This window comes from Amphibalanus amphitrite, unplaced genomic scaffold (genome assembly GCF_019059575.1).
Source record: "Amphibalanus amphitrite isolate SeventyFive unplaced genomic scaffold, NRLGWU_Aamphi_draft 001470F_arrow, whole genome shotgun sequence".
In the NCBI taxonomy this organism is placed as follows: Eukaryota; Metazoa; Arthropoda; class Thecostraca; order Balanomorpha; family Balanidae; genus Amphibalanus; species Amphibalanus amphitrite.
The window spans coordinates 1-26,322 of record NW_024882963.1 but is presented as its reverse complement, the minus strand read 5'-3'; the positions used below and the strand labels follow the sequence as shown (position 1 = coordinate 26,322).

The 26,322-nt window shown below is 50.6% G+C and overlaps 1 protein-coding gene across 1 annotated transcript in view; it reads left to right on the top strand.

Moving 5' to 3' along the window:
• Nucleotides 1–26,316, top strand: part of LOC122373271 (rho GTPase-activating protein 26-like) — a gene marked incomplete at its 3' end in the record, with an annotated part of 54,088 nt that extends 27,772 nt beyond the window's left edge. The window contains exons 5-18 of the mRNA XM_043351177.1: nucleotides 15,920–16,030; nucleotides 16,919–17,023; nucleotides 18,951–19,028; nucleotides 20,047–20,098; nucleotides 20,554–20,651; nucleotides 21,551–21,727; nucleotides 22,211–22,360; nucleotides 22,732–22,906; nucleotides 23,230–23,332; nucleotides 23,643–23,802; nucleotides 24,226–24,339; nucleotides 24,724–24,964; nucleotides 25,904–26,044; nucleotides 26,248–26,316. Of these exons, the coding sequence (XP_043207112.1) occupies nucleotides 15,920–16,030; nucleotides 16,919–17,023; nucleotides 18,951–19,028; nucleotides 20,047–20,098; nucleotides 20,554–20,651; nucleotides 21,551–21,727; nucleotides 22,211–22,360; nucleotides 22,732–22,906; nucleotides 23,230–23,332; nucleotides 23,643–23,802; nucleotides 24,226–24,339; nucleotides 24,724–24,964; nucleotides 25,904–26,044; nucleotides 26,248–26,316 (1,774 nt within the window). The remainder of the gene's footprint in view (nucleotides 1–15,919; nucleotides 16,031–16,918; nucleotides 17,024–18,950; nucleotides 19,029–20,046; nucleotides 20,099–20,553; nucleotides 20,652–21,550; nucleotides 21,728–22,210; nucleotides 22,361–22,731; nucleotides 22,907–23,229; nucleotides 23,333–23,642; nucleotides 23,803–24,225; nucleotides 24,340–24,723; nucleotides 24,965–25,903; nucleotides 26,045–26,247) is intronic.
• Nucleotides 26,317–26,322: the final 6 nt, after the last annotated feature.

Here is a 26,322-nt window from a genome sequence, read left to right as displayed (position 1 = left end):
GCTATAATTTGCTAAGTGCTGGCCATCGGAGAAAGGAAATGTAGCGCAAAGTATGGAGGAATAACACATGTTTGCTCCTAGGACGTATGTTTTGTATAATTTCTCTTACCGCAACAGATATTCTTCTAAAACTACAATCGTGCTATTTTTCTGTGCCGGTTGCCTCCCCAGAGCCCGTCCTTGGTATCGCCTATAGCTTCCGCTCCCGCTACGTGAATGAAAGTCACGTGACTACTACACGTTTGCGCTCAGTACTAACACACCTAGCCCGAGGGCCGGTCCGTAGCGGGGAGGGGTAGAACGCCAAAGCTCCAGCGCAGTGGAGGTGGTGGTGGCCCGTATCATAAAGAGGCAACGGTAAGCAGAACTACAATTGCCGCAGTATGAGATTATGATAAAGTTTTCTTTAAATGTATTAATTGACAAGAAAGTGCAAAGCTTATCCGATATAATAAAACGGTGTCCAAGGCCTTGGAAGAACTGTAAAACATATCCAGGAACGTATAAATTTATGATACAGGCCATGACCTTTCACCTTGCCTCCGGGGAGGACCGCTCAGGAATCCACATGCCGAACGAATCGAGGCCTCGCAGCGCGGCGGCAGACGAGGTGGATAAACCATTGCCGCCTGATCTTTCGAATACTTATGTTTCCAGAAGAAGGAGAGGGGGGAGGGCTGTTTTCAACACACTCACAATCCTTTCCTTATTAAGTTATAGCTTACCGAAAAGATGCAACACAACGGTGGCCGTCACGAGATGTAGCGAATCACCTCAGACAGCGGTTTTAAGTAAACCTTAAGCATTGGAATTCAGGCCAGTGACCCTGAAACATTATTTTATTTTTGCAGTGAATAAGCTGGAATGACGTGGGCAAAGTTAATTGCAAAGAAACGGTTTTAGTTTCAGAAAATTTCTGAGGCTAATCGCGCCAAATAGTATACGTTATTGCAAAATGTCAAATAGAATGTCAGTAGGCGGAACTATGGTCAAGCGTACCCATTTTCGGGAACGCATTTTCGTTCCCATGTTTGGGAACGATAAACCCAAATATGGGAACGCCATGTAGGCATTATTTAAAACAAGAAAAAGAACTGTTAAATGACGTCCAAAAAATATAAAACGATCGTGAACCACCTGATAGTTGTCTCAATATTGATGGGAAAGAGTTTGATATTGTAAGGCCCATCGTAGTTTCAAATCGTTCCCCTATTTCTAAAGCAGTCCATCACCCGGGCCGCGAGCCCAAATTTGGGAACGCTCTCGTACACTGGCGCTGCAAGCGTTCCTTATTATGGGAACGGCGTACCCAAAATTGGGAACGATTTCACCGACGCCTTTCAGGGGCTCTTTTCATTAACAAGCATCACGTCCAACGCCGCAAATTATTGTTAACGCAACAATCATCAGATGACCTTTCCGGCAAGACCGTTGCATGTTTCGCCCGGTCTTCTGCGCTTTTATTCCCGTCGATCTCGCAGCGGGCACGCCCCCCTCTGCAGGATTACGTAATCCACAACGCTCAGCGATGTTCAACAAGGTCTTCCATACCTATATCCACCGTCCGCGCCGAGGGTGGAGACATGTCAAGCACCTGTCTGCTAATCACCGAGAGTTGACGAGCACAAGAAGTATCCAAAAATGGGAACGCTGAATATGTTACACCCTCAAAACACCTAGTCCCAATGAAAATCTAGTTTTTTCCTTTCTTAATGAGTGTAAGTGGCAAAAGGCCTGGTAGGATGGGCACGAGGTATGATCGAAATCAGCATAAAAATTATAAATAAGCCACACAGAGCGACCTATATCAGAGAAATTCCCCCCAAACGATCATGCTTAGAAACGCCGAAGACAAAAACCACGCTCATGACGCTGCTTATAAAACAACGCTAAACAGCTAGCATCCAAATAAAATATGTCTTTCAGGGCTGATAAAATACAGCTGAATGATTTTAAACCACTGAAACTGAGTTTACAACAGTAGTTCGGTAAAATCACTGACGTTCCACGCGGTCGATCGCCCCGACACCAAAAGTCAACAATATTACCTCGGGACTGTCCGCGTGTTCGCTTGCATATGTCAGCATCTGGTGTCGCTAGAATGAAATTTCATAACCAGGCGAAAATTATTATACTTGACCTCAAAATGTAAAAAATGCTTCATTTTCCTTAAAATTGCATGTTAAATGTCGTATAACCCATATTTCCACCATTCTGTCATTTTTAAAAAATCATTAAAAATATCATTCCACGGTCAATTTCCTTGTTCCACGGTCAGATTAAAGATAACTTTATGGAGATTTAGTAGATACTTAAATCAGCGTGCACTTTTTTGAGACGTGATGCACTTTTGAGTTTTAGTGGGCGAACGGCCGAAAAATTGCCTTCCGTTCTCATAAATGGGAACGCCCGTTCCCATATTTGGGAACTCCGTTCCCAAAAATGGGAACGTTCCTATATTTGGGTACTCATGACCATAGTTCCGCCTACTGATGTTACGTGCTATCCAGATGATGGAATTTATACCGACACAAGAAGTCAAAAAGTGGCATCGTGAGTCATGTTGCATACCTATAAATCGATTCGTCAGCTCGGCTCGAGCTCAATAGTTCATTCGCGGATGATCGGTTCGTTTTTTTTTACATTTTATGAGCCAGCAACCACCCTCCCAAGTCCCCCCCCCCCTCCCCCAACAACAACAATTGTTGACAAATACTGTGATGGCCTAAAATGCCCTCAATTATGTTACGTATTTGGGGCTCTCAACTTTGATTTAATTCTTTTATGAATGGATGGTCGCATGAATGAACGAATGAAAAGCTCTACATCATTTGAGCGTCAGATGAAATCCATCCTAAAATTTGATCTACCAGTCTGCAACGGAAAGGTTTAAAAACGGCAGTGCAAGTTAAGTGCTGTTTCTAATCTATGCCGTTTTTTATCAAGTGTCTTATAGCTCCTCAATCTTGAGCCGCTTCTCTCACGATTCATTTTATATGATGCTTACATTATTCAAGAAGTTGCTGTTTTCGAGCTCGTTGGTCTTAAAAACTGCTATCGAAGTAACTTAGTGTTTCGGCACTTAAAAAACAATCGATATTTAAACCTCACCAATTTAGGCATTTTTCAGCGTCTAACATGTAGCGGAGGCGCGTAGAAACATTACGTTGTTCGGCCCTTGATAATAGAGCCAGAGCTTCGCTGAAAAAGAAAAAAAGAGCGTGCTGCTCGTGACGAGAGAAATCCAATGATTTTAGGGTCCTGGTCATCGCTGACGAGAGAAAGCCAATTATCTTTACCTATGTCCTGGTCAATGTTGAGAATTGAGATCCTAGGTCGACCTCCCAGATCAGGAGGTCGGTAACCCAAAAGCACGGAAAATTGGGTCCTGCTAGAATTTCTCCAAGTGAAGTTTGCTGAGACTTGGCTTGCTCCTGACTTCGAATTTTCACTTGCTTTGTTCAAAGATGATGTATCAAAGCATTTCGGGTAGGACGGGTCACGCCAGATCATCCATTAGGATTTAGGCGTTCCGCCGGCTATCCATAGAATGTTAATTAACCAGCACTGACAGCCTTGCAACATGTTGCATAGGCACTATACCTGATACCAAACTATGCCTAGTTTTCAAATGCTAAAATGGGTGCTAAATTTCAAACCAGCACTTCCTAAAAACCACGGTAAAAAGGCGTAAATTAAAGGAAGTTAACGGAGATCATTTCAAGTAAATGACCTTAACCTGAGTTTCACGTGACCTTGGCACCCACAACAATCAATGAGACAAACATTAAATAGTATATTTTACATGTTGTCACGCCCCTAATCACGAAACGACTATGGAAACACATAGAAGATGTGCGCTGACTTTCAATTGCTATTCTGGCCTGACATGATCTTGAGAAAAATAATCACAGGTCAAAGGTAATTTGGTTGAGGGATTTAAAATTCTCGGAGAAGATGCAAAAATGATAAGGACTATTAAATTTTCCGGGAAGTTGTAAAATTGATTAACTCCAGGGCACCAAAGAATCGTCGCAATGCAATCCTTCGCTTTGCCGTGATTTCATATTGGTGAAAAACAGGGGGCGCGGTCTAACTTACCTCTACTTATATGTGTGGTGAGGGTTAATATTCATTTTATCTGTGCTGATGAATGTGCGACAATTTCCACATGAACTGGGACCAGTCCATATGAGTATGTTTTTCTCACGGACAATGACAATATAGAAGCAATGCGAATAAAACCAAACGTTTCGGACAATAACGTGCCTTCGTCAGTGGAAAAAATAAGTGTAGGTTTAACATCGATGAGAACTATATGCGGCACCGTCTCGGTCTGGCCAGCCGGGTTGCCGATAAAATACACAAATGTTTATAAGCTTCCATGATGTGCTTAAAAAAACTGCTAAAAATATAGGTATCTTAAAAAAATACAGATAACTACTTCACCGATTTTATCGAAAGAAAACATCTATGCCTTTATAGTTACTTATTTCTTGCCACTGACGGAGGCATTTTTTGTGCGAAACGTCTGTTTTTATTCGTATTGTTATTGTATTGTCATTCCCTGGGAGAAAAAAGGATAACTCTTCAGTTAGTAACCATAAGAGCATAACGGCTTAAAGGGACCCTCCCACCTTCAAAAAAGTTAATGAATTGGCATGAAAGTGATGTCGCTCGGTTCAGAAAGAGCGAAAACGAATATCTACCAAATTTCACCGAAAAATATTCACCGGTTTTCAAGATATTAGACTTTTACATTTGTTTACTTTTTGGGATCTCCGCTGTTTCTAGCGACTTTATTTTAGAAGTGCGGCGTTTGCGGCAGATGTTGCGCGCAAATAGCATATACCACCGCGTGCTACAAAACGTTTTAGTCAAACATTTAAAAATCGTTAGATATCTGCGCTGACGTCACACATTCAGAGGGGTATTCCTAAGCATTAGCCCCTCTGAATCAAAATGCTGCAATTTTGAAATTCAATATTTCCGATTTAAGGCATTTCTCGATGTTGTGAGTGCCGAAACCGGTAATTGTGAGCCAGGGACCCCATTTTGGCTATCTCAACTCAAATCTAATGTTAAGGTGGGAGGGTCCCTTTAATGTAACACTTCACTGTGTATACGAAACCTATAAGTCCCTAAAAATAATCCTACTTACAGCTTTTAAAAGATACAGCTTAGGCATACAATTTCTATTCTGCATTAAGATAATATTCATTTATCGCCACAGAATATGTTAAATTAGTGCTGCTGAAGTTCGCTTTCGAAGCGTCTCCTTAAGGCATTCCACAGCTCTCAAGTGCCATTTTGGATCACGGAACATGGCTGGGCGCGGGACAGGTCGTCTGCGAGCTTGGACGGACCACGTGACCACCTCCCCTCCCCCTCACTCCCGTCCCCTTCCCCAGCAGGGCGTCCGATCTAACCGCGCCCCAGGCAGTCGGCTCGGTCCGACCCTCACTGATCGAGCCACGGCCCGGCGCCGCCTGAGTTTGTGCCGGGTGCAAAACTGGAGCAGTAACTAGCGCCGGAACTAGTAATCAGCACGACCATCGTCAGATGGCAGGAGTGAATGGAATAAGCGGTTCCAGGTTTCAGAAGGAATGGGGCAGGAAAAAGCGCTGAAAACAATGTTTTGCTGATATAGCCATAAAAAGTTCACTGAATTAGGAGAGCAGCACATCAGTTTAAAGCTCTTCAGATGGTGGTTTCAATCAGCACACAATCATTTCTCAATTCGTCTCCAACGTTGTCACAGGCCAAGAATACGCTGAAATACTAGTGTGTACAGAAGCAACTGCGGGTCCCTGTACCATCCGGACTGCCGGGAACAATGTGCGCAGAGCAATCACAGCGCGATGCCGTGGTCACGCAGGCACTGACCAGGCTTTCACCGCGCCTCGGGCGGTGGACGGAGAGAGAAGGCGACGATCGCGGGCTGGACCGAGTCCGGAGGACCGCCGGGTATAGTCCTGAGACAGAGCCCGGAGGCAGCATGGTCATTTGTCAGCCATCAGGAGGTAGCTCGAAAATCACATGGCTGCCAGAAACTCAGCGATAGGGACAATGTCATGTTTTGTCTAATTGGCATTTCTTGTGCCTGTTATTGCCCAAAATGAGTGGTTTCGACGTGTTCATTGTAACAACCTCGTCTTTAATCATTTTCGCTGCCTTCGCTGTGATTTTCCCCTAAGTCATTTCAGGATTCAAATATCTCCTGATCGCAATTATGACGGCTGTACGATCCCCGGCCCCGGCTTCAGCACTCCCGTAGTCGAGTTGCCAGCGACACTTAGCGCACATGGTAGCGGGTCAGGCGCCTTGACCTCCGGAAGAAACTCCCATGGTTATGCCGTCCCACGTGGGGAGCTGTCTCGCTAATAGCGCGCTACCTCCGCGGCGCGGTGGCTGTAAGAGCTGGACCCGAGGCAAGCACCGCATCTTCGAGAGCGCGTCTTCATACTCGATGAGTGATGACTGGAGCTTCATGAGATGAGACAACAGCTGAGAACCCTGAGCCAGGACCCTCTTCAGGCCGGGCGACGGACTAAGTGTTCTGGCTCTGAGGTAACTGTTGCTGATATGTGGCAGGCAGGATCCCTCCTTGGCTCTAGTACCCCCCGATTTTCTTGCAACTGAAATCGGAAAGCGAATTTTTCTATCTTTTTACGGAGGTTATGATTTTATGAACTGTCGGAATGTACTCGAGATGTTAGGCACAGGTCTGCTGGATCTATTTTGAGATAAGTGCCGTCTTGGCTTCCCGTTGTTCCGTGAACAAGTGTCTCTGAATAATATCAAACTGTTCAATTAAACAGTTCGCTACATTGAACATTCCCATGCTATCTCTCATTCCCTCTCTCCTCCCTCCTCCCCTCTCCCCGCTCTCGTCCCCCAAATTCCTCCCACTTTCGCTCGGGCAGCTGTAACAAGCATGTAACCCATCTTTCGGATACCCATTTACACCGGTGCTGAGCAGATAAGTGCGTGTGTTTGGGACTATCAGCCGATTTATCTGTTCAAAGGTTCGATTACACGCATTTTATAGGCCCTTGTTCCGGGCTAAGCCGTAGCATCGCCGATCGGTGGATGACCGTTCACTAAATCACGGCGACCGCCGGCAGCGTGTGTGTTGGTGTGAGGAGAGTGGAAACAGAATTTCCTGTAGTCACTCATTCTGTTAGTAACTCTGTAACTATTGTGTTAGGTAGAATCTACTGCGCATCTGGCTTGCTAGCCAGCAGATGTGAGTGCAGGCTGCCTATAGTTCGATTTCAGGACGCTTAATATGGCATATAAGCTTACGTTTATATGAGGCAGCTATCAGAAGCGTATAGGTGGACGGCTGTGAAGTGCCATATGTTCAGTTCACGGTTCATTGGACCCGACATTGGGTCGTCACTCGTCAGTTTGGGATCAGATACCTAACCATATGCTGCCCCCAAACATGATATATTGCAGATAGTGGAGGCTGCCAATTATCATTTTCCATTAGCAATGTTTAAGAACGCTAAGTTTTCGTAGACGGTCATTAAGAAATGATCATTACCAAACTGATGGCTGTCACCTGTTGTCAAACGTATTCATGCGAATACCAGCCGGTCCTCAGTATCCCGCCGTCCATTGGGCGATCCGCTGCCGTCGCGGCGCGTCGGCCCGGTACCGTCACCAGCGTCCGATGCTGGTGGGTACGGCCGTGTCCCATTTCCCGCTGTGGCCTACTGCGCTGGCGGCGGACCGGCGACCGGACCGGCCAGGACCGGACCGGTCGGGTCGGGTCGGGTCGCCGGAGACCGGTCCGCCCGGGCCCCGGATGTTTGTTCTGATCACGCCTGCGCACGTAGATATGTTAGGAGTGAAAGTGTTAGGTCTCGAACATGCTTTTTGTGGTAGTTATTCGATACTCGACAGCTTATGTAAGTTCATGAGTCTCATGACCAGTTCGTCGCTTCCAACGCCATTCGAGCTGCGTTGCTGGTCCAGTAAGGTAGTCAGTGATACCACCATGCCTTTCACGCTCCGCTGCCGTGCGCCCGGACTCGCGTGCCGACGTGTGTGCTCTGCCCCATGCCTCCTCCCACCGGCTGGCCGATGTCGTGAGCGCCGATTTCACGGCCCATTTGTAGTAGTGTCAGCGTGAGCGTGGTGAGAGCCGCTCCTGAACAGCAGCGGGTGTCTGCGTGGCCTCAGGGCGGCGACAGGTGACTGGCCTCAGGGTAGAACGTGTTGGTTCCATTGTCCCCAGTATTACAGGCTAAATCGTGACAGTCGCCAAACTCGTGGGTCAGAATCGGCGATGTGTAACTCGACTAGCCAGTCTGCTTCAGATGTGAAGTGTGGGTTGCACATTGCAGAAGCGGGCCAATTCTTTAGAGCGACGCGTACCGTTTAGGTCGTTGTCGCTCGCTACTGGTTCGGTGGGCGGGACACAGGTGTAGGTGCACTGTGTGGGTGTGGTGAGCTGGTATCCGCTGCAGCTCAGTCCAAATGTGGTCCAGTCGGCCCACACTGCTGTCGGGCCGTGCTACCGGCTTCACCGGAAGGGTCGCACAGGATCTCTCTTCAGCTGTCGGGCCGGAATGCCCCCGCCTCTGCTTCTGTCTGGGCCATTGCCTTACCGGTGCCGGACCACTCCCCCAGTCAGTGTTCTAAAATTGGATATTGGTTGGGTGTGCCGATGAAGAAAAAAATCCTAGGATGAAAAAAAGAAAGTAAATAACTGCAGTATTTTTGCAAAATGGTGTAATGCCAATTTTTATGCTAACTGATAAACCAGGATTTCATGTCAGGATCTTGACAGGGTGTGGAACAAAAGGATGTGGGTGCATCAACTGTCAAGTGACAAGTGAACTGGCTGTTGGGAATACATGAAACTCTTTTCAGAGATGAAGTAAAGTCGGTCATTCATATTTTAGGGATGAAAATATTTTCCCCATTAGGTGTGATTTGCCACCAAAAAGGCTGAAAAATAAAACACTGCCCCCAGTGGAACCCGGGTCACTTCCCACCTAGGTCCTAGTGAAGCAAAATGCTCCCCACCTGATGTCTGGGTCACACCATACCTAGTGCCTGAATCACTCCACGTATCTGCCGAGTGGAATTCCATTCCAAGCTTTGTCTCAGCAATGCAGATGCTTATTACGAAGAAAAGGTAACCGCTGAAACCAACACGCCAAACTGGAATCTCGAATCGAATTAAGAGTGAGTGAGATATATGCGAAAAATGCTCAATAATCGCAATGTAAGCAGCAAATATGTTGACGGATAAACGCGACACTCGTAAGCAGAGTGTCGTGTACACATAACTAGTTATGGTGTCTGCAGTTGCATTCCATTCAGCCCACACCTACTATGCACAGCATCACACCGGCGCCAGTCGCGCCTCTCGTCACCGCGCTGCCGCCGGCCAGCCGTCGGCGGGCGGTATATGATAGCTGTTTACGTGGCGCCCCGCTGTGCAGCCGTCTGTCAGGCCCGCTGTGATTGAGTCGTGACCTTGCTCTGTGACTGACCCCGGCCGATCCCCGTCCAGTCAGTGCGCGGTTGTGCGACGCAGGCGCGGTGGTTGCTGATGTTGAAATGGAAGCGGGTCGCTGTCCGCTGCTGCTGCGGGTCCGCTGTCCGCCGCCGCTTCAGTGGGGCATCGGCGCCGGTCTGTCTGCATCTCATCTCTTTATTGCCAGTTTGATTGTCGAATGGCTGTCGTAAACGTAAGAAGTGTTTATGACCGTAAATGGGTTGCAAGTTATGATCCTTGTTATTGATGCTTGTATGAGATCACTGCGTCGATTACTTGTGGAACTGAAGCGTAACTTTTCTCCTGTTAGTTGTGCAGAAATGATACAGTATTTTATCCGTAAAAAGATTGTGAGAGAGCAAACTTTCCTAATTTATGTGACTGCCGGATTGCTGAAAAAACATCGCAACAGTTCAAGCACCTGCAAGGACTCTAGTCCTACGGTTGCACTAGTGCAAGAAGTAACTACGTGCTGCCGTTCTGCAATGCTGCAACTGCCGCTGTGTCCCTGCTCCCCGATTGGTGTGCTGCGCGGCGCAGCGTGCGTTCCCGCCCCCTCAACCACGTGCAAGGCTGCACTGACACACCGCAGAAAGCAGCCGCACAAATTCACACACAGCTCTCTGCTTCATTGCGCATTGTCGATGTGGTAATTTTCTCTGCAGTCCGTTTTCCCTATCATTATCGGCAGCTGCTTCTGTGAGTTAGCGTCTCTATTGGCCAGATTCCAGTTTTCCTTTACTTGGATTCTGTTACTGCCCAGCCTGGGAACCGTCTATCTACTCCGGTGGTTTGCAGCGTAAGACTTGTCCCAGCCGCATTGACCCAGTAGGTATGTTGTCTGTCTTTTCCAATGTCCCAGTCCATGCCCCATTTATGCTCAAAGTCGCCCAGTCTGTGCCTCATCCCGACTCTGGTGGCCCAGTGCCTCGCCCTCATCCCGAGTCTAGTGGCCCAGTCCGAGCTCTGCGGGGGGCGGCGCTCCGGCCATCTACAGAGGTATGCCGCGGCCTTCTCAGGAATGTTGGCCACAAGGGCGGCCGACGCCGCGGCAGATCGAGGTCGGTCACTGGGGCAGATCGGCCGACCGACCGACTGGGGAGTGGCTCAGCTGTGAAAATTTATTCCAGGAGCTCCGCGTGGTGTTGGCTGGACATTGGACAAGGTGTATTTTTGCTCGCTAGTGTTGATATGACCTATCAATTTCCTTGGGAACAGCCATATACGGGGCTCATTTTTGTCGGGCCATTTCATGCCGTCCTTTGCTCAATTTGAAACTGGTTGGTGAACAGTGTGATTGTAAATTACGGCGACTGATGTCCTTGGTACCAACCAAGACCATTCGGTATTTTATTGATAGTTAGCTGCATGTCCATACCGAGTGCTCATTATCAGGTAAAAAGCTGTCCTCACGTGACCCGACCCAGCTGGAACGGTATCGCGTCACGTGACCGAAGCAGTGTTTAAGCGCGGCTCCCACGTGTCCTGGCGGCTGACGCTCCTCACTCCGAACCGGCCGCCTGTTCCCGTTGGCCATTGTGCTGCCATTTTCCTCCATATGCCGCGTGCGGTGACCGCCGCGCCGGCTGTGGCGGCTGATGGCGGCTGTGGTTACCAGAGTACCGATGGCGACTCTGGTTACCGGAGTTACCGGTGCTGTTGGTGGCTTTGGTAACCCGGGTTCTCTGGTGGCCGTGGTGACAGTTGTGCCAATGATGATGCGCTGGAGCCTGAAGGCTTGAGCAGCGATGGCGCCTGTGTGGCTAATTGTCCCCCGTGACCGGCGTTCTGTGCCCGTCCGGAGCAGCGCTGCCGGGTCGACGAGGTCTGGTCGGGTGACCCGGCCGGATGTCTGAGATTGGGTGCTGCAGTCATCGACCCTGATCAGTGATCGTATTCAGCTCGTAATTGATCTAGATACTTAGATATCGGATATGATACCTGATATACTTGTCTTCTCAAATCAACTGAGGCCAGTGGACTAGTCTAAAAAGTAAACACTAAGTCGCTTTTTGTACACCGAATAATTATAACAATCTGGTGTCAACAACTCGGCCGCCACCCTATTCCTGCCCCGAGAGGCCAGATCACGCTGTGACCGCGGCCGGCACGTCGTCGCAACTCCGCGAACCATCACGTCAGATCCGTCACGTCCTGTCGGCGGCCGTCGGGCCCCTGGACCCGGGGCACCGGTCGGGCGCCGCTGCGCCGTTTTTGCCTGCACCGCGCCGCGCTCGTCCCGGGCCGCCGCTCGCCGGGCGCGTTTTTCGGCCGTAGCGGCGGCCACCCGACACGGCTATAGAGCTGCCGCAGCGCACTGTGATGTGGGCCTCCGTCATACGACTGGATAGACAAAACTACGACCGTCGTAGTTAGTGATGCGGCGGTGAATGACAGTTGGTGTGAAATCTGCCCTCGGTCGTTAGGTCGGTCTGATGCGTTAAAAATTGCCTGTCGGTGGCTTACATAAATGAATGGAGAGGTCGTAGTTGTCAGTAGAGCCCGGGACGCGGTGGCATGGGCCGGCCCGCGTTGACGAATGGCCGCGCCGTTACGCGTCAACTGGGCTGGTGGGCTTTGTGGAGCGGCCGTGACGGCTGTCCACGCGGCGGGGGCCCGCGGTGGAACCACGCGTCGAGCGGGGCTCGGTAGCTAGACGGCCGTAAACAGCTCTAATGTGGTCACGGACCGGGCTTGAAGGGATTGGTTCGAAATCCGAGATGTTTTGAACGAGTTTGAGACTGACATGAAGCTGTCCGGGCTGGGACGGATGGCGCTGGACGGGTCGAACTGAGTTATCCCGGGTCATGCTATACGGATCATGTCATTGGTGATTAGTCTGGGCCGGATGCTCTGGGTCAGATATTCGAATGATCGGATGTTACAGATTACAACAGAACGATCTGTGTAGGTACTGTGTTATGTGCACGGCACTTGGGTTACTTCGAGTTCGACGGAACCCACGGGCTGTCCCGCTGCGCAGGATACCTTGACCAGCGTAACCTACCCGTCACGCTCCACCGAACCGTCACTCCCAGCCGCACCTCTTGCGTCATTTCTGCGTCGGACCGGGCGGCCCGCCAGCTTCTATACCCTGCGGCATTTCACGCTATCGGTGTGCACAGAGAGGCCGCAGCGGCCGAGGACAGCCGGCAAGTGCCTCACTCGTCGCCCCGCCTGTTTACCTCTGCCGACACCCGGGGTAGTGCCCGAAGGCCTCTGCTTACGTGGCGTGGCTCCTGGGGATGTATGCGGGAACATACCCGCTACCCTGGGGAGATGTCTGCCCGCTGGCACCTCGCACTCATCTGTTTTCCTTGCGGCTCCTCGCCCTGTTGTATTACTCGCCCAATGTGTGTAAGATTACGATGATGGATGATATGTGGAAGGCGCTGCAGTGTGTAAGAGATTCAGTGTATGATTTGGACGATATTTCCTGTAATGTTCCCGAGTTTCCTGGTGTTGATATTATGCTGACAGATGGAGCTCCCTTAGCAGCGACATTTGGCTGTCATCTGTCGCCGTATGTCAACAAACAAACCATACGGTTGCCGAGTTTAGGTTATTAATTCTACTCTTCCGTGAGTCATGAGCAGAGTGGACAAACACACTGGTAATTAACATTCTCATGCCTTAGCTTCTGTCGTTAGTTACTGTGCCCATTTCATGTTAGAATGTCTTTTGACCATTCGCCCCATGTTGAATTCTCGCCTTGAGACATGTCTGTTCCGCTTTTCTTTATACTTTTCTCATCACTTGACCAGTCACCCGATGAACACCTGTCCCACGCTTTGAGGGACGGTTGGTTGGTTTCCCGACCAGTCGGCCGACCGCCCCACTGACCGCGCTCGCCGTCCCCTCGCCGCGCCGAACCGCTCTGCGATTGTAATCAATGCGACTGGTCGTGATGTATCGGTGGTCGGTCCGACCGCGTCGGGAATACGTTACCGCCCCGATCACATCGGTGCCCGCCTCTATACTGGGGCTGCGACCGGCATCTGACCTGGTGAGGTCCGGCTTTTCGTCGCTATTTGGAACGGACAAGCTAGCGGACGCTAGGGATCAGTCAGACTCGGCATGGGACGTGCTATCGCTGCACCACACTGCGGCGCAGTTTTATATCTGCGCATTTACCCACACCATCGTTCACAACAGTCATCGGGTGACAAGTGGTTTGTCGAGATACTGCTGATGCTGGGCAATCCCTGGTGTTCACAACTTCTGGGTTTTGCGGTGGAACTGCTGGGTGGTGGTCAGTTACACCAGCAGTGCGTTCCTGCTCAGTTAACGGCTGCGGTGGACGGACAGACCAGCACAGAGTGGTTACTCGGTGCCGGTGGTTACCGGTCCCGGTGGTTACCGCCGGTTTCCTGTTCCGACATTTGGTCGCGGTGCGTGCCGTCCGCCGGGTCGGCAGGTCATGCTGACTGGCGGTCCGTTCAACTGAGGCCGGTCCGTGCCAACCGGTCCATGGCACCGCTCAACGCTGTCAATGAAGCCAGTCGACCGGCCCGGCAGGGAAGCTGGCCGGCCTCTAGGTCACAAGCAGTCTGTTTGGACTTCAGTTCTCTGGGTCTGTGGGGCCGCTCTATACATCTCTGCGCTTTGCAGGCGTTTGAGGTGTGGGTGTTAGTGTTTGCGGTTTTGTAGAGCTGCGCGTGTTTGTTATTATGCCGTCTGTTAGGTAGCCCAGGCTGTTACTCCGAAGTCTAGTCGAGGCCAGTGACTCGGCAAGTGGCCCGCTGGCGATCTGGGGAGTCTGGAAGGGTCGGCGTTCATTGAGAGGCCCACTCTCCAGCGACTCGGGCACTGAGTGGGCCAGTGGCACGCCGAAGGTCGCTGACCGGACCTTGGGATGACGACGTGGCCAACGAAGTCACGTGCTGAAGTGGGTCTGGAGTGAACGCTCTAATGAGTGCGACTGTTGGGGCGGGCCATGAGACTTCAGAGACTCTGGGCTGTTGCAGCTTCTCTGTGTGAACAAAGTGAGAGGTGCGCGCTCATGGATTAAACAGCAGTCTGAAGTGCTTGCGCAAGAAGCTGCAGAACTAACGCTATCTGTTTGCCCTGCTGGGTATTTCTTATCATACTATCGAACGCTTCTCCGTTTTATACGTCTTTCCGGTAACGGAATCAAGCAAAGCGCATTGCAAACTGACGCGATGTAGACTGTTTTTAACAATTGCGCTGTACCTTTTGTTATCGCGCCGTTCGCACCGATAGGCCGGTGGAACTACTGTAATCGTGTTTGTTCGGCGATACTCGCCAATGCGATATTGATCCTGGCTATTGGGTTGACTGTAAAAACCGCAGTCAGGCTCTGCTGGTTTGTGTTTCACCGTGAATCACGATTGTTACACCACCTGTGCCTATGACATACCCTCGCTGCGTCGTACCGTGATATCGGTACACTGTATATTTGTAGAAGCAAATATGCACTCGCAGTGACTCGCTGTTCTTGGCTGCATAGGCCCGATCCTGGCCGCAGCCCGCAATGTCAAGGTCTTCTGTCGGTTATGCCTGCCGCTCCCTCCTGTAATATTTTCATCCTTCCGGTGCCATCCGTTCATTATCCACTGAGTTGCCGAGGTCGCTGAGGGCAGATGGCTCTCCAAATTGCCGGCCTGTGTGATCATCATCAGTCAGTCTGAGTGACCTTAACTCCCGTATTACCGAGATGACGAGGCAACCCAGTGTCGCCCCGGCCCGCCCCGTCGTTACACCAGCCAGCGGCCTGAGACCGCGTGGCCTGGCTTGCACTCTGGATGCTCCGGAGTGCCGGCCGTCACTTTTGCGTAGAGAAGTGCCAGATGGGAATGGATTGCCTCCGCAGCAGCGAGCCAAATCACTGGGACGGCATCCCGCTGCGGTTGGGTCGCTCACCGTTACAGGTAGCCGGACCGGACCGGGGCGTGGGACAGGTCACAGCGCCGGCGCCCCCGGCCGCTCCGAACACCGGCCGAACGGTCGGGCTGCGCGCGGCGGCGGCAGGTGCCCAGTGACGTCACAGGCGACGGATGACGTCGCAGGGAGCGGCGCAGGTCCGGCTGGTGGTGAAGATCCTAATTGGACGCGTCACAATACAACATTTATTTTTGCATTATTTGGTATGGACAAATCGTTCGTTTTCCGACAATCAAACTCAGAAGAAACAACAATACAACATAATTCATCATCTCGTATCAAACTCAATTTTACGCTTTTAGGTCTTATGATACGATTTTGTCACGGCTTACACCGTGAACTTCTGCCGACCGAGCCGTGACATCTAATGTCTATTTGTGAGATGGATGGGAGGCGGGACTCTATCTCGCAATAGTCGCTACAAACCTCGCTATCTACCCTCGTTTGTTTAGCGACATGTGGACAATTATGCTGACCCAGTCTCCTCTATTACAGGCGGATGCAGCTCTGGAAATGGAGCGGCGATACTTTGTTCAGGCCAGTCTCGACTACGTCTGCATGCTGCAAGAAGTGCAAGAGCGCAAGAAGTTTGAGTTTGTGGAAACGGTGAGTGTCCCACCGCGCGCTGCTCGCTCTGACCTCGATGTGACCTTGGACGGTGGGAGGGTCCACGCGCAGCCATTGCCACGGTCCGAATGGGTTCCATTGCGGAGCGACACGGCGCCGGTCCCCCGCCCTGGCTGTTACGTCGCCCCGTGTGAGCTCGCGGTGGTGTGACCTGGCTGACCTCGGGGTGACCTACGCTGACCCAGCGGTCGACTGAAGTGCGGTTGGCCCCGCGTTCATACGTGACCTTTGACCTGGGGTGACCCGCGGCGTCTGTCTGTGACCTGTTGTCACCCAGACAGCGAGTCGGCCGGGGCGGGGCGGGCAAACGAACCGCAGGGGGTTGGCCGGTGACCTGGGTCTGTGTTGACAAGGGCGTTGACAGTGATGGATGCTACACAATTTGATTGCGTGAGGTAACTGGTGGTCAGCGAAACAAGCACGCTTAACTTAACTTTTACCTTATAATTTTCGAGCCAAAGATTCATGTGAGCTACAAACTATTTTTTATAGACAAGCGTGCATTCATCATTAATTTGATAATGTGTTTTTTGTACTTATTGACACAATTTCTGAGCTGTATTTACGGAAATTGGTCACGATCGCCTGTTCCTGCCCACATCAGTGCCCGCAATGACACCGTGTCGTAAACTCCTAACATTGATATGGTTTGCAGCAGTTTTACAAACTTGATAAATAGTGTCCTGTATCGTAACGTGAATGTGTGATACTGAAGTACACTTCAGTCGATAACCTTGAATCTCGATATAGCTTGTGTTGTGTGTCGCTTGAGATATACAAATACCGCCATTATTGATGTGCCGATAGCGTTTCAGCGGACACAAATTCCGCAGTGTTCCCCGCTGACTTCCTTTTGTTCTATTTCAGCTGCTGGGCTGTATGTACGGCTGGATGACATTCTACCATCAGGGACACGAGATGGCCAACGACAGCAAGGGACAGATGCGAGACCTCCAGATGCGACTCCAGAAGGTTGGTGAACGAGGGGCTGTTTCAGTTTGTCGCTCGATATATGCCTTAGTTTTTGTTTGATATGAGCCCTGTTTTACTACACCTTTTTTCATTGCGAGTCGGCATCTGTGCAGGTCATATAGACTGCTTTCATTTAAGCCGGCAACAGGCGTGGTCTTTCGACATTTGCGCGCCTCTCATCGACACAACGCGCCTTCACGATAAGGGGCATTGAAAATAGGCAGTGTGCACAACTTCGACACTGTTCAGTGGATTTAGACATAGCGCACTGAATATGACAACGTCCATCTGATATAGACGGGCGTGAATCAATTTTGACAAAGGTCTTTTAATTTCGTTTACGATTATATCAAACTTCATCGTATACATATAATCAATATGTATGAGTTGAGCGTTCATAATCGACATACCCATAACTGAATTTGGTTTGATTGTCCTCGCGGCCTGTCTCTACGAATATACGCAGATAATGAATTGTTATCACGTTCATAAAACACCATAGAATTGCTTTTTAGTCTCATTGCACGATACAACACAATTTGGTTTCAATACAAGTAGAACTTTATTTATGTGTGTGTACTTCAACATTTTAAAACAAATAAATACAAGCAGTTAACGAATCAATTTAATCCACAGTAATGGGTCATCAGCTTGAAATGCCTCTGGTAAAAGAGCAACATGATAAACAAAATTTCATTTGTGTATGGCCAATGGCCATGCCACATAAAAAACATTACGTAACACTGCAATAACAATGAACACAAGCAGTAAAATCAATGGACACAACTGAACGCTCCGCCGCCGCCAGTTGTCGCCGCGCCGGTGCGGTCACCCGGCCCAGGTGTCCTCTCTGGCCAGGCAGGCGCCGATGAACGCGTTGGCGTGTTGATAAGCAGCTGCCACCTTCTCCTGGGTCATGGCAGCCATCGCTTGATCCGCCAGCTCCTCCAGGATGGCGCTCCTCCACGTTCCGATGTCACGGTGTCCTGCCGCCAGAGCCGTGCCGCGATCGTCCAGCGTATACCCTGCCCCTGTCCAAGACGCTGCTTCAGGTCTGCTTTGTAGACAGAGAAACAGTTCTCAATGGGGTTCAAGAACGGCGAATACGCATCCACTTTGCCACGATGGACCAGGCGGTGTTCCTCTTCACGCTCAACCGGCGGGCCACAGCGACGTAATCGTTGCCATCACGGTACGCTTGGATGATTCGCTCGCGGTCCGCGGCACAAACGGTATGGCGGAGTCTCGGCATCTTGATACCGAATGACGCAAGCACACTGACCTGGCTTGAGGCCACCTAGCCTACCGGGAACCAGTAGAGGTTCAAGTGTAAATGATATAGATGACGCCACGTGGTCAGTTTGCTACTTCAGCATAGTTTATCAACACAAAACAAAACATGTTTCATATTTTCATTGTCCTACAAAAAAATCAAATGCAAATAAAAATCAAATTATCCATTAACGAAATCCATTTTGTATTGCCTAATTCAATCGAGAAGCGACTAAATTAAGTGAACTAAGACTAAATCTATTGTCAGTGTCGATATCAAATGCCCTTGTCGATATATACTGTGACACCGTTCGAAAATGAACAGCGGATAAACTAACGAAATGAAAACTGTCGTACAGTCCAAAGTAAGTCTAACACAATGCTCATTTACCGAACTGGGCCGCCTATGGTTACGGTCAATTGAATCTATGCCGACTCGCAATGAAAAAAGGTGTAATTCGTGCGGTACTTTCAATGATCGAGGGTTCCCAGTCCGTCGTGTATTGGTGCTGAATGTCATGAACATTTTTTTTTTATAGTTCTGTGGTCTGTCCGTCCCGTCTTGCCCGTATATTTCATTATGTCTGTTACGCTACATCTTCCCCCATGCCGCATCATTTCTGACTCGTGACCGTGCTCCGTCTTTGTCCGGCAGACTCGGGAAGAGTTCGAGTCAACTCGCAGTGAGGTGGAGTCACTCAAAAACAAGATGATGCAGGATGTGCGACAAGCGGTACGTCTCCGATGGTAGCTGGATTATGTTAGAAACAATGTTCCCTAGGTGTTGTTAGGTGTCCTACGCCCTCTCGACAACGTCACATATCCAGCGTAGGTGGCCGAACTTCGTCTCTCCGTTCTGACTTCTCGCAGTTACACGTTACGTCTGCCTCTGCAGAATGACGATTGCCGTTCTTCCAGCTGCAAAAACCCGATAGCTGAGTGGAATGTGGGCGGCGGAGGCCGGACGTCGCGCTCGGGAGGAGGGGAGTGGGGGAGGGGAGGGGGTCAGTAGGTCGATGGGGTCACACTGGCCTCTGACCCACCACTGTGCACCAGCTGCATTAGGTGTCGGTCGCCGCGTGAACCCTGCTGTCCATTTAGGCAGTGAGGTGGAGCTGTAGAGATGGTATTAGCCGCGCTGGGACGGGATTGCGAAATGAGATGTAGCGGTGGGCTGAGAAGCCTGAGAATGGCTATATTGAAAGGCACAATCGCTTTACCCTGGTGTGATATGTATTATTGATGCACCCTATACTTTTGATAGCTGTTAGATCGCTCTCAGCGGTTACGCTTGTGCTCGTTGGACAAGGCATGCTTTTGAGGTTGAATCGTTCTCTCGTCCCGCCGCGGTTCTGGCGTTGTCATTCTTGTCACGCTGTTAGGCCGCCAGATCTGCTGCTGATTCTTGGCAACATTCACTGTCAGTGCAACCCCTCACTGTCCCCATCATCCCGGCCGGCTCGGTAGCATCAGCTAGACCTTCCGTACTCCTGATATTGCATTCTGCGCAGGAGCAACATGTGCATTCAATGTTGGAATTCTCATTTTCAGTCGTGACCCCGGATCCTAAATTCAAGCTGGAGAACACCAACCAGCCAACTCTTATAGCAACTGGCCGCAATACATATTTACCCATGTTGTTCTCACATTTTTATGCTAGGATCATGTAGGCTTCGTGCGGGCTGCACAAATGAAGTGAGTTTGTGTATCATTTTACCGAACCTGACGTTGTTCGGTCTGACGTGTTTCAGAAGCCACTGGACGCTGGAACCCGGCATGGTTACCTCTACCTCATGGAGAAGAGTGAGTTCCAACCATCAGTACACCCCAGTGACGCTCTACCGACCGAAATCGAGCCGTCAGCTCGTCAGTAAACATCGATTTCGCAGTCTGCACACGGGCAGTCGAGTGCTAACCTATCGCTATCGTGACAAGTCTCATTGTGTGACATTGGTTTGATCCCTTTCACCGAAGTGATAGTGTGGGACAGGGTAAATCGACTCAATGTCGTATTGTGATTAGGGAGCGTGGTTTCGCCACCGAGGAAAATAAAGCGATGCATGTTTTGGTAGCGCTGACTTCTTGTCCACTCGCCACTGTTGTTTTTGCCATGGCGTATTCGTGCTGTCATGACTAATTTGCTTCCCTGTTTACTTATTGCGGTGGGCCTTTCGACCGATATGTTGCCGAAGTATCATATCTTGGTGCTATCTCAATGCTGTACCGACCGTGCTAACCGCAACACCTGTTACTTTCAGAGGCGTTCGGCTACACGTGGACCAAACACTACTGCAAGTACCACAAGAAGACGAAGCTGTTGTCTCTGATGCCGTACAATCAGCAGACCGGAAAACTGGTGAGTCTCTTCTCTGTTTTGATTGTTGTCCCTTTCATCTATCCTTTCATGTATCAGTAAGACTCCTTTCCCTGCGTAATAAAAATGCTTGGAAAGCTGTTCAGAAGCTGTATCAAATTCCTTTCCTACCGAGCCTATTTCATTCCCGTGTGCTGATTTTCGCTGAGGTAAGCTTCAGCCCCTTAACAATATGGATTTTGCACATTGCTGCCGCCACTGTTGCCGAGTATATAACTTAAATTCGTCACCGTTTGCTTTTTATTCCGAACTGGCACTTTATTCTCATTTAAACCACGTTATACTGCATCACTCACCACATGCATACCGCACCGCGACACGTACAGTTCCACAATCCACATGTTCAGACTGAGGGAGGTCTGTTTGGTGGCCTTCGCGGCTTTTTGCCTCAATGGTGTCTTTTCGGTCTGCTGGCTGTCAAATACAGGTTAATTGGCAGTTTTTGGGCCGGCGCGGTGGTTCGACTACCTGCATATTTGTGTTGTAGCGGTGCTCTCTGCGGTTCCTCTTCCGTAAACCATTGCTTTACGGCACTAATTGAATAACAACTGAAGGCTGTGACATGGTGCCTGAGCTGCAGTACTGTGCGACAAGGCAGTCGCACTCATAGACCGAAAACGGCTGCCATTGCCTACACATTGACTACCCATTGTAACAACTACTAACATTTTTTAATTATATTTCTCCACGCATTCAACTGACGGTTATCTTCTCTTATCATTTGAACGGACGAGCAAATGGGATACAATACATTGAATCACGTTTCATTTACAAAGTTTTATTTACGATGAGTCTGTATCACTGAGCTAGTGTATCTTCCCGTCCCTAACTAGCCCTGCCTGAATCACACCCGCCTCTGACCGCCCTTTCTCCTCTCTCAGAGTCAAAATGACGACATGGTGGTCCGCTCGTGTGTGCGGCGCAGCTCCGAGTCTATCGAGCGGCGGTTCTGCTTTGACGTCACAGCCGAGGACCGGGAGGGACAGGTGTACACGCTGCAGGCCATGTCAGAGGACGACTTGCGACTCTGGCTGGACGCCATGGACGGAAAGGAACCGGTGAGAGAGGAGGATAGGGACCTGAGAGGGTTTGGTACCCGGCGAACAGGAATCGGGGCTGTATAGAAAAGACACAGGACAGAGGCGAAATGGACCCGGTGAGAGAATATGATAGGGATAAGCGATAATGCAGTCTTCGGGGATAGGGCGGATAAGGACGAAAAAGAAGCCGGGACTGGATAACTGTGAGATATTCGTAGAAATACGAATGAGAAACTACATTTCTATTTCATTTTGTGGTCACTTCCATCGACATCTGTAGAGCCTGATGGTGGTGACGGAGTAGCTAAATGGTGATTCGTCGCAGTTCTTCAACGAGGGCTTCAGTTGACACTTGACAGTGCTAGCTCGAATGCGCGAGCGCGATCCATCTGTGCCCTTGGGTTATCTCCCGATATGTTTATCGCATACGGTAGTCGTGTTTGTATTTACTCTGTCTTTCCTTTGTCCTTTTAAACCGCCTTTGTCGCCTCTGCCCGTCAGACGTACTCCAAGTACGGCTCGGACCAGCGCAGTGAGGTCACCGCCCTGGACGACAACGGCTTCCACTTTGTCACGACGTGCATCGCGCAGCTGGAGGGCCGCGGCCTGGAGGAGCAGGGACTCTACCGGGTGGTCGGCGTCAGCTCAAAGGTGGGTCGACCGTCACTGGCCAGTCGTCACTCGCGTGGGCCAAGTTTGTCAGAGCTAACAGGTCACAGCAGTGTTCAGACTTAGGCTATGTGTCCATTACACCACTACCGCGTTGGTCTCTTGTCAGTTCTGTAGAAGTCTGCCAGAGCCCAGAGACCATACCTTTGTTGTCACCTGGCCATCTTATTCGCGTCTTAGTGCGTCAAACACTCGGCTGACCAATGCCTCTCTTATTGGCCTACCCTCCTCTCCTTCCCCGACCTATCGCGCTATATGGCCTGGCTTCCGCTGTGTTAATGCTCCACCGTGTGACCTGCATGCGACTTTACTGCGTAACCATTGTTTGACCCACCCCCATGACCCGGTCTCAGGTCAGTAAGCTTGTGCAGCTGGGCCTGAACCGGCAGAAGCTCGAGAAGGTCTCCCTCGACAACGTGGTCGAGTGGGAGACCAAGACGCTGACCAGCGCCATCAAGACGTTCTTCCGCAGCCTGCCAGAGCCGCTGATGACCTTCCAGTTGCACAGCGCCTTCATCAACGCCGCCAGTGAGTGGGATCGGCGGGTGGAGAGGGTGAAGTATGTGTGTGAGAGATAACGGGAGAGTTCATGGTCTGGGAGTGAATGATGTGAGGGACAAAGAGAGGAGGTTCGGGGTACTGAGGTGATTTTTTTGCAGCATTTTTTGTGAGGGTAGAGGTGTGGAGTCTGGAGAGGGATGGAGGCTCACATCCTGTCGTATTTTTTTTTTTTTTTAGACAAGCTCGTGTTTTGAAGTTTAGGTCCGCATAATGCGTTTTGGGTTCTTGCAAAATCGTATTCATGGCAAGCTGAGCTGCATGTAAACCTTTTCTGTGCCTTGTTTTTGCAGAGGCCGATAGCTCAGTCAGGGTAGCCGAGATCCACAAGCTGGTGAGGAAGCTACCCGCAGTCAACTACCGGATGCTCAAGATCCTCATGCAGCACGCACAAAAGTAAGTGTAACTGTTAGCCTCAGGCGGCACCTTTGCGACGGGCTCTGCATACGGGAAGTGACTTGACCCGTTGTTAAAGGAATTGGTACGATAGAGGGTTTTGATCTCAGTTAATTTCGCCTTTTCACGTACATTTATGCTGATTTTGGAGTTTTGAACAAATGTATGCTTTTATATGCATACTTTGTATACTGTAGCATGTGTAGAAGTGACTTACGTAGTTACCCTAGTGCAGGCTCCGATGCTCACCCATCCCCTCACCTATTCACCGCTGCTGTCACATCCCTCACCTCTCAACTTTCCCCCTCAGCGTGAGTCGGAAGAGCGACAAGAACCTGATGTCTGTGAGCAACCTGGGCGTGTGCTTCGGACCGACACTGCTGCGGCCGGAGGAGGAAACCATGGCCGCCATCATCGACATCAAGTTCTGCAATACCGTCATCGAGATCCTCATCAGGCACTTCGACACGGTAAGGCGCTGACTTCCACGTCTTGGGTTCCACATTGTGGACAGATGCTCGGCTAGAGATTGTGTTGGAAGAGTCAATGAGTCGGGGAGCGGCGGGCTCGAGCTAATGCGTTTGACCGACGATTTTACCATGAATTCAGCAACCTCAGCTCAGGTGCGATTATGTGTATGTAACTGTATTGAATAAGGATACAAATGGTTCACCTGTATGAAATTCCATCTATGACGCTGCGCCTGCGCAGTCAAGGCTGGGAGAAGGGATATGCTGTCAGGATTTAGGCAGCACTCTGGTTAAGAACCATCTTTGTGCCGACTCGGCACTGTGTCCGTGCCATGTCCACCACTGTTTTGGTTCTAAGAAGCTGTGTCTGTCCTCTGCTGTATTTCGCTGTGCGCTGACGGACCATTGTTGTACCGTTGTCAGATATTCAACAGTGGCACGGCGCTGCCCAGTCCGGTAGAGACCAATGGAGGGACCCATTACGGTAACGGACCGGTGCCCGCCCCACCGCCCGGCATCATATCGGCCACTGCTCAGGTGAGAACCGGCTCACCAGGTGGTGAGAACGGTCACTGGCTCTCGCTAATCAAGTGAGAGCCACAACCACTGCCCGTCCGGTGTCAAAGAACCTCCCCTTTTGTCGGAAAGACGTTGCCAGGGATGTAAGGCAACCTTTCAGTGATGCAATAATAAGGCAGCCTCATTACATTTTTTTTACGTGGAACAATTTGTGTATCATATTCAAACGACTCCGAGGGCATTTCGCCGCCGCTCTGGTCTGTGCTTCTTACCGATGCTGACTGACTGCTGACTGCTGACCTCTCCGGTCCTGGCTGTCCGCTGTCGCTGTTCTGTCTGGTCGTGGCCTCCTGCTGACCGTGCTCCTACCGTTGCTGACTGATGGCTGTCCGTCGTTCGCAGCCGATCCAGGTGACGTACGAGGCCGAGCAGCTGGCCCGACAGTCAGCCCGGCCGGCCGGCTCGGTGCGCCGCCACCCGCCCCCCTACGCCCACCCGCCGCCGCCCTCGTACGCCGGCCAGCACCCGCCGCCCCCGCCCCCGCCCGCCGGCGGCGGCGCGGCCACGGCGCTGGCAGCGTCGGCAGCGGCTGCCATCGAACCGCCCAGACAGAAGCCGCTTCATGTCTATAACCCGACCACCCGTGAGTAGGGGTGCCTGCGCGTGATGGACGCTTTGGGAGACACTGGTGGTGTGTTGGTCTGTTTGTCGGTGTCGTATGGTGCTGCTGTGTTCTGGTCCGTTCCATCTGCCCATCCGGTGGAAAAGTGGGTATTGTGGTATTGTCACATTGTGTCGTGCAACTTAGACGTTATCTGTGCACTCTGTCGTGTCCATACAATGGCAGCTTTCGTGGTGTCCGCTATCTTACCACGTGTGTCGTCTATGGAACGGCAGATTACAATGGCTGGAATTCAGACGTGTTTTCTGGGAAGAGTACTTACTTTCTGCAACCGTTGGTCATTTCATCATCTGCGGAACTTGAAGAACCAGTCTTTGAACATGCATATGCTTCTGCTAATTGTTATACTGTAGCTTTGAGAATGTTCATTTTCATTCACTTTTATCTCGACCACTTTCTGAAACAGACTAGCTACCTGTATTTTCACTCGGCCCTTAGCTGCTTCATTTCGTCACATAATTCGGCCGTTGACCCGAGTCCGCAACCCTGTGTCTTTCGCAGCTCCTTTGCACGCTCCAAGTGATCTTCAGTGATCTATCAGCACTTTTCTGTCTTCATGTCCGTCAATCTGTCCGTTCGCCTTTCTGTCATGATAAATGTTCGTTTGCCTTTTCGCCTGACCTATCCAGTTGCCGTGCCTGCTTACCCATCGTTCATTTATTAATTTTATCTGTCTGTTTTTCTGTTTGCTGGCTTGCTTGTCCCCTGGGTCCGTCTATTAGCCGCCTTATCCGTCGATCTGTTCGCTCATCTGAGTGCTATGTTTGCTTGTTCGCCATGACGGCGTGACCCCGTCTTTCCTTTTCTGTTCGTTCGTCTGCCCACCGTCTGTTCGCCTGTCTGTCGGTTGTGTTCGTGTTTGTGGGCCGTAATCGTATTTGTCCGCCGTCCATCCTCAGTTTCTCGCCGACCGGGATCGAGATCGGGTGGAGGGCGGCAGCCTCACCAACAACAGTATGAGCAGCAGCAACGAGTCGCTGTCGTCGCGCTCCTCGAGGGACCTGCAGCACACCACGTCATCCAGCTCGTCACCGTACACCCGTGAGTGCGGCGTCACATCAGGACGTGGCAGCGCGGAACGAGGGTTGGCCATGACTGGGTGGTCACTGTGACTGTCGAACACCCACTGGTGATCATATTTTGCTTTTTTGTTTGTTTGAGAGTGTATGTATAACTGTGTCACTATCCACAACTTCACAGCCTTCATTTATGTGTTTTAACCATCGTCATCGTTTCGTTTTCAGGCTCGAAGCTGGGATCCTGTGCCCACCGAGCTACCGGCCCCACTCAACCTGTAAGTACCTCTACTGACCGCCAGA